Genomic DNA, 11706 nt, shown 5'->3' on the forward strand with positions numbered 1-11706 from the left:
CTAAATGTCCTTGAGTAGAGGGCTGAAAGGATGAATGGGTGATGTGGGCATGGGAGGATGAGCTATGTGTCCTAGGAAGGGGTCCATGGGCAGGAGTGTATGAGAAGGGGTCCCTACCACCCTGCATTTATAGCTCAACAGCCCCAAATCTCTCTTTCAGATTGTGTACCATGGGAATCCCTACAGTGCACACAACTCCACGGAATTTCTCATCTATGAAAGAGGGGTCGAGGTTGGGTGCTGGGGCTTGTGCATCAATGCCTTGTTTTCCTCCCTCTATTCTTGTAAGTCTCCTCCTCCTAAGGGTGTCTTCTCAAGGGCTCTGGGCTAGCAGAATGTTGGATTTTATATTTCTATATAGTTTTGCTTTTTAAAAGCAAATGATAGACATATGGAGATCAGGAAAAATTATTCCCTTAGACAGGACCACATGAAGTATCCTTAGTGAATTCTAGGTGTCATTTTCCTCCATGATTACTTTGTCATTATAATCAGTGCATTCCCAATCAAGGTTCTCTGGAAAATAAAAGGAGGTCCTGTAAACAAGATGGTGAAGTGTTGGACGGATGAGGGATGAAGTCCCAACAGAGAAATAGTTAACAACAGGCCTGTATTCTCCTGGGGTGACATCACCAGTGGCATTTCATAGATATGCTTATCAGATTTGTAGATGACACAAAATAGGTTGGATGGGTAATATGGCAGGTGACAAAATTAACATGTAAAATTACCTCAGTTCAGATGGGGAGGGTGGTGTGTTATAGGAGCCCCATTCCAGATTGAGGACTATGGCTTTCCTTCCCATGTCCCAACTTTCCATGGAGTCTGGAGCGTAAGAGCCCCCAATTAGGAAAGTTTCAGCTATGAGGACACTGTAAACAAAAGGATTTCTGTGACTGGTTTTAAATAAGTACAAACAGATGTGATCCAACGCTAGGGCATCAAAGTCTCATCTTGTGCTTGCTAATGTGTATAGAAATCTCCAAGCTCTGTATACATTGAATTGAGTGAAAACTCTTGTCTCTAAAAATATACAAGATCTGTCCATGTAATATGAAAAATAGAGACATTGGAGAAGATACAAGAAACATTGTATATAGGACAATGGTGCCTCAGTCCCCTTAAGAGTAGGCACCTTGGGACCTCACACAGTTCTTCCAGTGTCTCTTCCACTGTTCAAAGCACTCTGGAAAATCCTTTGTTGGAATCGCCATCAGCTGCCCCATTGTATTTTCCTGATTCTCAATGACAGTCTGAAATCTCATCCCTTTCAAAGGTGATTTTACTTTTGGGAAAAGCCAGAAGTCACAGGGCACCAAACCTGGGCTATACAGGGGCCGAGTCACCTGGGTGATTTGATGTTTCACCAAAAAACTCAGCACAAGATGTGATGCATAAGTGGGTGCATTGTCATTAAAAAGCTGCCAATCACCAGTTGTCCATAGCTGCAGCCTTCTGAATCATCTGAATGGTTTCCATGGAGGAATGTTTACGTTTAATGCAAAATTTGATGCAGATTTGTTGCTCTGCTCACTCAGTCATTTCGAATGTGACAATCACACAGTACACATGCTCACTGAATGGTGTCTACTGCCCTCACTGATTAGTACAGTGAAGTCATCATTGTTCATGTGTATGCATTCCAGTCCACTCTCCTTGGCTGCCATGTTACATCATTGTAGCGTGAACCATTCTCATTATATTAACAGTGGCTGGACTTTTTCCAGGCAGACCTTGTATGCAGCCCTGGCTAGGTAGCTCAGTTGGTTGGAGTGTCATCCCAATATGCCAGGGTCCTGGGTTAGATCCCCAGTCAGGGCACATGTAGGAGTCAACCGATGAATACTTAACTAAGTGGAACGACAAATTGATGTTTCTCTTTCTCTCCCTTCCTCTCTCTCTCTCTAAAATAAATAAATTTTAAGAAATATGCAGATCCGCCATTGGAAGTGGAAATGTGGGAGCTCCTTTAGCACTGTGGGGAGAATAGCCTGTCCCCTGTGCAAAGAGCTCTAGGCTTTGGACAGGCCCTGGCGACAGCAGGGGCATGGCCCAGGTAGGGGAGGTTTGGCAATGGGGGTAAATTCCTGTTACTGTTCTCAAGGGCATCATTCTGTCATTGAACTGTGCTTGTGGGGGGCGAGGGTGAACTTAGACAATGACCCATTAGTAGGGTCTTCAGCCCTTTACCCAGCCTTGGAAAAGCAGGAGGTCTGCTTTGAGACCAAGAGCCTCTTCAAAATGTAGCACAATTGAAAAAGAGAACCTAACATAAACGTATGAGGACTTCATGAGCCCAATAATCGTAAAACCACAGGGTTCATTATTTTTAAATGTTTTACACCAAATAGTGGTGCTTAAAGCTTACATCATTTCCTTAGCACACTCCTTTTTCCCTTTAGAGTATGCGAACTAAGAAAATTACAGGAGGAAGATTTTAAGTACTTAAAATAGAATCAGGGAGTATTAGACTGCAGGATCTAATAATCCCTCTGTGCTTTCAAGAGTTGGGGGGGAAGGTGACTATTCACCATTACCCTCATCCTTGTAAGAGGAACACATTTTCCCCCAAGGAATTACCATTTTAATCTTGTGTCAGTTTTAATTTTTTTCCTACTAGGTACCATCATTCTAGTTTGAGTTCTTGTATGAATTTCATGGCATTTGAAAATTTTAAAGCATATTATTTATAAGCCCTTTCTATTTAAAAGCCCTGTGTACAAAATAACTGACTTGAGTAGTTTATCAAAGTTATAGTAAGCATATTAAATAGCATGTGTAAGTCTCTGAGATACTAACTAACCCTGTGTGAGGATCCTCAGGGGCTCTCATGCCCACAGGATAAGGTCAGAGCCCTGGGCCCAGCAGCCCAGGAGGTAGACCTGGTTCACACCGACATCTGCTGCTCCCACTCAGATTAACAACCCCCATGACTCGCTGTAACAACTCTCTCATCTCTGTGTATTTGCTACTGCATTTTGTTTCTTTTTCTAACTGAACTGCTCTTTCTACCTCCCCACCTAGACAATTCCAAATGATGCTTTTAGACCCAGCTCAAATATGGCCTCCTCTGTGGAATCTTTCACATCCTTCTCCCTGCACCCCTACCCATCCTAGGCAGAACCAATAATTTCCTTCAGTTCCAGAGCAGACTAATCACCCTCTATTTGGGGCTCATCACATAACATTCGATGCAAATCCAGAATGTCTATCGGGACGGAGTTTGGCAGGACAATCTGGTTGCTGGGGTGGGGACTGGGGTATGGTGATAAGGGACTTATTTTCAAGTTCCTTTGCATAGCAAGCATTCTTAGCCAGTTGTTGATGTCATACACTACTATTCATAGTTGCTGCTTAAATCCATCATTTGCCACCCATCCTCACTAGAGACACAGTGAGGATATGACCACTATTGGGGATCAGACAGAGCAGAGGGCAAGTCAACATGGCCTTTACATTCATTGATTCCTCTTCATGAATAAAGAATTTTGTGCCAGACTTACAGTCTTTATACTAAAGTTGCTCCTATTTCCAAATATCTCTTTATCTTTCTTTGTCTTCTCCTTGGCTGGGCTATATGCATGGAGAAAGAGCATTTCTGTAATGAATATTAACAATATCTTTTAGGTACTGGGGGCATCTCAGGTGAGATTTTCTGCATAAATGTAATCATGAAGCACACAGCAACAGACCTAGCTTTGTCCTGCTCTCATTGTCAGCTTTGATGACAGCCCTGCAGGCACTGTATGAATTTAACAGAGGAAGCAATGCACTGTCTTCTATGGATGATCTGCAGTCACATTTAGTTTCATAACTTATTCAAGTGTAATACAGATTAGGTTTCTTGTCTATGCAATGGAAGTCCAGTTATTATTGGCATAGATACAGACAACCTCACTTGTTTTAAAATTTTTTATTTCATTTTACTGTTGTTCATTTATAGTTGTCTTAATTTTTCCTGTTGCTCTCCACTGCCCTGCCCCTCCCCCACAGTCAATCCCCACCCTGTTGTCGACGTCCATGGGTCCTTTATACTTGTTCCTTGATTAGACTCTTCCCCTTCTTTCCCTTGTTATCCTTTCTCCCCCTCCCCTCTGGTCACTGTCAGTCTGCTCCTTGTTTCCATGTCTCTGGTTCTATTTTGCTCATTTGTTTGTTGTGTTCATTAGGGTCCTGGATTAGATGAGATCATATGGCATTTGTCTTTCACCACCTGGTTTATTTCACTTAGCACCATACCCTCCAGGTCCCTTTGTGGCGGCATGGGTGGAAATGGAGGACAGTCTCACTCCCGAATGGACACGTTTCAAGTAGCGGTCAGCTATTCCCGAGGTTCATGTGATCCATACAATGGGGCAGGGGAATGATAAAGAGTGTGTGTATTAAAAATAAGACTGTTTTCCCCTTCCATTGTGGACAACAACATAAACCATTTTAAGGCAAAATTTCAATTTTTAGAAATGAACTCTACCACAATGCCTTTTGAGCAAGACAAGTTTACCTTCTGGGAGGGAGCCCAAGTTAAGAGTCAACCATCTTCAGCCCAGCCTGTGTCTGTTGAGAAAAACCACAGCCACCACTAACTGGTTGTCTTCTATGTGCTCGGCATTGGGCCGGGCGATTTCACAGACATCTTTGCTCATTTGATGCTGATGACAGCCCCAAAGAAGGGCTTTATTAGTCCATTTGCCAGATAGGGAAACTGAACTTTTGAGAAGTTAAGGACGCTGTCCACAGAGAGTGAGGGTGCTGGTGATGGGGAGGAGCTGGGGCACTGGGAGCCCCCCACCAGCCCAGGAAGCATTGACAAGTCCAGGGAGGTGTCTGCAGATAATGCACATCCTTTCCTTCCTTCTCAGGTGTGCAGAGAGCACCCAGGTGGGGACGAAGAAGCGGAATGACTTGGATCATTCTGTAAAATCTGGTTGTTTTCATTTCCTCCCATCTGACTTGGGGCCGTGGGGCCAAGAGAGGCCTGGGTTGTTATTTGGGTCTGTTAGGCTGGACCCCTGTGAATCAGAATGACCCCAATTTTCTCTCATGTCCTGCAGCCCCAGGGCCTAGAACCAAGGCTGGTTTCTCACCACCTCCTCTGCGTCCCATTGCCATTCAGCTGCCTGCTACACAGTGCCTGGTCCTTCCTCCCCGTGGGAAAGAAAGTCAACCTAGCTCTTTGTTCAAGGAATTTAAAACTGATTTCAAAACCTAGCTGCTTTCAAGCACAGATGAGGAGGTTCTTTTGTTCCCAACTCAGTATCAAAAGACGACTCTTTTAAGGAAAAAAGAAAAGTAAACCTTCAAAAGAAAAGGTTGTATGAAATTATTAGTGTGATGAGGAACTTCCAACTGTAATTTCTCCCTCTCTTCTTCCCACAGATTTTCAGAAAGCGTTGGTATCCTATGTTGGATTAAAGGGTCTTTACTTCATGGGGTATTTGCTGTTCGGCCTGGGGACGGGTCTCATCGGGCTCTTCCCGAATGTCCACTCCACCCTGGTGCTGTGTGCCTCATTTGGCGTGATGTCCAGTACGCTGTACACTGTGCCCTTTAACCTCATGGCCGAGTACCATCGCGAGGAGCAGGAGGAGCAGGTACGTCATGTACATCTGCACTGGGTGACTCGGGACTCACCTGAAGGCTGGGGGATTTGGTAGGAAAGTGTAGGGCAGCACTGGGAAGTAAGGATTCTTGAAACAGTAGCACTAAAATACTCAGCCATATGTGATGATGGTCTGGCCAAGCCATGATCACCTGTCCAGCATCCCCTCCCCGCCCCCTTACTCTGAAGCCCTGTGCACCTGGGAGCAAGCAGAAGGGCAGGTACCGTTACTCCTGTCTGTCACATTGGTCATGCTGAGAAATCTGTCCCCAACTACACAGAGTCTCAGAAATGGGAACCCGGAGTTTCTGATGAGTGCCCCACATATTCAGGGCACCTGGGGCATTTCTGGTCCCCAACCACTGCAGAAGTCCATGGTGGGATTTCTGGGGGTTATTGGCTGTGAGGAGGACATTCCTAGGCTGCAGTTTCCTGGGAAGTCCCGCTGTTAGTCAGGCCCTGTGCGCGTGGAGGAAACCTGGTCTCCGGTGGTCTCCCGCGCCAGCTGCCTCTAGGGAAGCCGGCTCCATCTCTGCCTGGAGCTCAGACCAGAGGCCAGGGCCCTAAACCACCCTAAGAGAACACTAGGCTGGGGATTTCTGTTCCAAGATGATCACATCCTCTTATCAAAATATGCAACTTTTGCCCCCACCAAAGTAGGTTTACAGTTCCTTACCTGGGGGCAGTGATGTAAAAACTACAGAGATAACTTGGAGTTTAATTCATCTCAGCCTGAAACTGCAAAAACACCAAAACCCACATCCCTGCAACCGCAGCTGGTCTTCCTTTCCGGGATCTGCCCTGGTCGCCCCAGGAGTGAAAACCTTTCAAACCAGAATGGTAGCTGTCCCCACCCCCCAGCCAACATTGTCAGCAGTGTGTCAGTGCCTGCAGGGGTCTTGCTGTTAGAGAGGCAGCTATTGTAAAGAATTGTCCCTTCAAGGAGAGACTTAGCTGGTGCGAGGACAGAAACACATAAGCTTTGTACTCGGAGAAGCCTGGATCAAATCCTGCCTCCCCCACTGGGCGCTGGGTGACACTGCATGTTACTCACTGATTTATGAAACATCGCTTACAGTCAGCTCACAGAGCTGAGATATTCACACAGTTCAACAACCACAGGGATATACACAAGGGTGCATTGGGAAGTGGCTCCCATCCCCCCACCTGTCCCTCCACATTTTTTCCTACCTCCCCCAACCCCTGCACGTAACCATCCTTTAAGTTTTTGTTTATATTTTCAGCATTTTTTAAAGAAAATTAAGCAATATGAATCTCTTTTCTTATTTTTCCTTTATATGCATTTTTTTGGCACAATGTTGTTTCTATTTTTCTTAATAGTATAGGAATTATCATTCAAACTCTTAAGAGCCTCAGTTTTCTAATCAATCACATGGGAAGAATATGCCCACCTTATAGAGTTGTTAGAAAATTAAATTAAACAATATAGGGTAGGTCCTCTGCCTAGCATAGTGTCTAACTAGCACCTGCAAGGGCTCCAAAACTGGCAGCTATTATTATTATTATCATGGAGATAATGCCAATCTTTGCATCTGGGAGGGAGAAAGTGAGAAAGGAAGTAACATGTGGAAGAACCTTACACAACCCTGAACACATAAAAGGCACCCAGTAAATGGCAACATTATCAAACAGTTCAGACCAAATGTCAAGTAGTAACATACTAACCAAATACCAACCATAGTTTGAAAGGCTGAAGTCCTTTTTTGTGTTGCTTCAGATGAATATCTGTGATTCAACATCTTTCTAAAAATGTTTGAATTTTTAACACTAAGGAAGGAAAGGAATGGGATATTTCTTGAGCTTTTACTACATTGTATTTATTGACTTCTAAGGAAGAGACAATGCTATATATATTAACTATTTAACTCCCATAGGTGTTAACGGCGGAATGTAAGACTTTCTAGCAGCTAGGGAAGACAGCCTAGGGGAAAAGGATGGGGAGCCTCCGCGACCTTAAATCGGGGGGTTGGCAGACTATGTCCCCTTGGCAAATGTGACCAGCCACCTGCTTTTGTACAGCCAGTGAGCAAAGAATTCTTTTAAACACTTTTTAAGTAGTCTTTTTAAAAAAATCAATAGAAAGATAATATTATGTGACCAGTGAAAATAGCATGACATTCAAACTCCAATGTCCAAATAGTTGTTTTGGAACGCCAGCTCGTCTGTGTATTCTAGCTGCTGTTGGAGGGCTGAGTAGTTGCAGCTAAGCCGCTAGTGTTTGCTTTTGGGTCACCGACTTCCACCCTGAAGGACAGTTCTGCGTAGATCACACAGTTTCTGTGTTTCCCTTGCAGAGGCAGCAGGCCCAGGCAGGGGGACCGGATGGCAGCGGAAGAGGGCAGGGCCTGGACTGCGCCACCCTCACCTGCATGGTGCAGCTGGCTCAGATCCTGGTCGGAGGCGGCCTGGGCTTCCTGGTTAACATGGCCGGGAGCGTGGCCGTCGTGGTGATCACGGCCTCTTTGGCAGCACTGATTGGCTGTTGCTTTGTGGCTCTCTTTGTTAAATATGTGGATTAGGTCAATAAAGAGACATCGTACCTAACCTCAGACACAGGGGAGCACCTGGCAGCAAATCAGTCTCTTCTTCAGTTCTGCAGTTCTGGGGTCTGCCCATTGTCTGCCCCGTCTTATGACTTCAGCTGCAGTCGTGTGCCGGCCCCTCACTGTCACCCAGCCCTCTGCACAACAGTCCCCATATTTCAGGCATCAGGTGTCTCAGGAGACACTGGGCTCTGCTTCCCTTCACTGGTGGCCAAGGGTAAGTGCAGATCTGCTTTCCCTAGGACATAGCAGGTCTCAGGGAAGCCTGAGATGCAGGCTCATTCTGCACACGGTCCTTGGATTTATTCCACGATGTGCTGTTTTTTTTCTTAACCAGGGTTCCTATAACATCAGGGGTTCATTTTTTAAAAAAATCAAATTCACCGGTATTCAAAATGTTGCTGGTGGTTTATTTTATGACACTGGAATTCCTGGTAAACTTGCTCATAATTAATTCATGTTAATTTATGATATCCTTGGCAAGGCTGCTGAGCATCTCGTGCTGGAGGACTGACCACTACAAAACAGCTCATTGCATGGACACAGTGACAATGTTTCTCTCTAGTCTGCACCTCTGTCCCATCCTCTGAAGCCTATGGGGAAGCCTCTGGAGAAACAGCCTCCCATCTCCTGTGGTCTTCTCTTCTCCAGGGGAAGCCACTTAGGTCCATCCATCCCCCTCCTCTGTTTCTTACCGACCAGGTTGTCAGCAGCCTTGAGAGGTAGCATGCTTGGGCAGACGGACCGCGGCTTTAGAGCTGGGCTGGCTTTGAATCCCGGCTTTGCTGCTCACCAGCACGCTACTGAATGTCCCCAAGCACACTATACATTAATGATACGTAACACGGATAGAGTGCTTACCGCTCTCCTCAGTGTTCCATCCGTGTTAACACAGCAAGCAGTCTTGGGGGTGGATGCTGTTGCTGATCTCAGTTTGAAGTTGAGGAAACGGAGGCAGAGAGGCATTATGTAACTCCTCAGAAGCCTCACGACTTGTACGTGGCCGAGCCGGGCTTTCCACCCAGGCGCTCAAGCTCTGCCGTTTCCTGTAAGAAGAGCGCTTAGCCTGGAGGCTGGTGACTCATCTGCTCTCCATAAATGACAGCTACTGTCACTCTTTTTCAAAGGATCACCGTCCTGTTGCCCATGCCTCGACCTGCCCCAGTTCTTCATAAGTGTTTGTCTACACAACTCCAGATGTGCCTGAGCAGGGCAGAACGGAGATTGGCCCACATGATTCGACAAGTTAAAAAGTGTGCGTGGTCCCTTTCCTGCCTCTTCTTAGAGTCTTGCAGCATAGTCATTGCCTCAGATAAATTTCTAACTTACCAAAGCCTTGAGTGACAGAGGGAATTTGGAGAAAGGAAATGAGCTGCTTTTGAGAGCAGAAGCATCGGGGTTTGCGCTGCTGTTTCTGTTGACCTCGTGTGTGCTGGGACGGATGGGTTTCAGCACGTCCAGGGACCACAGGAACAGCTCCATGGGGGCAGTAACGCTGAGAAGAGGAAGCATGCTCTGCTCGGTCTTCGGAAGGCTCTGGGCTCCCTTTCACACCACTGCAGGGCCCAGAGCAAGGGCCTGCTAGGAAAGGCCCTGGGTCCACAGCCCACTGTTTCTCTTGGCACCCTTAGCTCCGTGCAGCACCGTGAGAGTCCCTGCGTGCGTGTTGGCACTCCCTCCCCCTTCTATACCTCACCTGCGGACAGCCACCCTCAGCCACCCTTCTCCACACTAAGGTGCATAGACTCACCGATGACATGGTCCACCCTCTGGAGGATGGGCTGGAAAAAACCCATGGAGGCCTTGTCAATAGACTCTAGGCCATTGAGATGGGGAACTCTGAGGTCCCAGGTACTGGAGCATAATCTAGAATATGGATGGGGCCCAGGCTCCCTGTGGACCTTTTGCTATGTGGGGAGGTGCTGATGGGAGGGGAGGGCAGAGCAGAGTCCTCTAATAATCAAACCCCAGGGCAGCATGTGTCTAAGAGCACAGCCAGAGAGCCATTGTGCTACAGCCTCCCTCTCCGTCCCAGTTTCTCCACCGGCCACAAACCACACCTCCTACCTCAGTCACTCTCCTCTCACTACTGCTTGGGTTTGCAGGCAGCTGCTGCAGTTTTCTTGCTTGCCTCCTTTTCATTTTAAGAACCTGCTCTCTGCTGCTGTGTGTGGGTTGTCACACCTGTGACTGGGCAAGTGCTGAGTGTGGACATTTGGAACACATGTCATCTGACCACTTCTTTTCATGTGTGTGTGGGGGGGAGGGGTGGGGGGTGAAGGACAGGACTTACACCGAAGTGGGCGCTCCTTCATGCCCAGTGCTCACACTCCAGGCTCCTGCAGCTTATCCCGTTTTCTCCAGACCCCTGATTCTTTACAGACTGAGGGAGCTGTCTTCCCAAACCTCAGGGTGCTGTTGTTTCACTTAACCTCTGACCCTCCCTCTCCTCCTCTCCACATGGATGCTTCTCATTTTCTGCCACCTGCCTGGCCCCCCTGCATTCATTCCCAAAGGAAGGTGTCATCTCATGCTTTTGGGAGGGTCACGTATCATACTACTGCGTCTTCCCCAGTCTACTTTCCCCTGTGTCCCCTTCACATCATCCAACCTAGAGAAGCAAGGTCATGACTGACCAGAGGCGAACACCTGCTCCTCGCCCCATAGGGTGGGATGATGAAGGGCAAATGCTCAGAGACCCCCATGTAACACAGCACTCAGCGTTACAAAAGAAAGAGAAAACAAGCCACCTTTCTTGCTTTTCCTACCTGTCCTTGGCCTCTACAGGGTTTAGAAATGAAGTTCAATGTTTATTTTCTGATCCACTCTCCAGGGTCTCTTCTGGTATTTGAAGATTTTGAAATGAACGACTAGGCAAGCTGGGAGGGTGTCCTGTAGTCACGGGTCTCCTTACCTGGACTCCCAAGAAGTCAAAAGTCATCACATCTGGCCAATCACAAGGCATAGTCTTGACTACAAGTGAGACTCTTTTCATATGGAACACCGAATGGGCTACCGGGATGAGGACGGGAGCTGGCGCATTCTCCCTCTCTCTCTCTCTCTCTCTCTCTCTCTCTCTCTCTCACACACACACACACACACACACAGTTAAATATTCGGAGTCTCCACTCCTAGTAGCGTTTCTACTCAGACATTTTCAAGTTGCTCCTGGGCACAGCTCCCTGTCCGCAGGACACAGGAGACGCACAGTGTCTCCAGGCACCCACGGCTCTTGGGAGAACCCGGCGCCCAGGCTTCTCCCGCACTTCTCCCGCGCGGTGCACTCGCTCACTCCCTGCTCGTTTGTTTCTAAGTGGGCAGTGAGCCCCCTTTATCCTTTAGGGGCAGTAGCCTGAGAAGGTCTCAGTTCAGCCCCTCTGGTCATACTGCCTCTGCCCCCTTTCTCGGTGACTGCACTCGCCAGTGAATGGCTCTTGCTGGCTGGATTACAAGAGTTTTGCCCCATGACGTTGGAGCGCAGAGGTCCTGCTGAATCCTGGCGGGGCTGCTTGTGTCCGGGATGATAAACGGTACAATGGCACC

General features: G+C 47.3%; 1 protein-coding gene across 1 annotated transcript in view; it reads left to right on the forward strand.

Annotated features, from left to right (window-relative positions):
- SLC45A2 (solute carrier family 45 member 2) overlaps nt 1–8164 on the forward strand; it is a 30437-nt gene extending 22273 nt beyond the window's left edge. Inside the window, exons 5-7 of the mRNA XM_090278889.1 lie at nt 161–284; nt 5377–5591; nt 7915–8164. Of these exons, the coding sequence (XP_090135015.1) occupies nt 161–284; nt 5377–5591; nt 7915–8139 (564 nt within the window). The 3' untranslated portion in view covers nt 8140–8164. The remainder of the gene's footprint in view (nt 1–160; nt 285–5376; nt 5592–7914) is intronic.
- Nucleotides 8165–11706: the final 3542 nt, after the last annotated feature.

This window comes from Furipterus horrens, unplaced genomic scaffold, assembly GCF_987537825.1.
Source record: "Furipterus horrens unplaced genomic scaffold, mFurHor1.1.pri manual_scaffold_5, whole genome shotgun sequence".
In the NCBI taxonomy this organism is placed as follows: Eukaryota; Metazoa; Chordata; class Mammalia; order Chiroptera; family Furipteridae; genus Furipterus; species Furipterus horrens.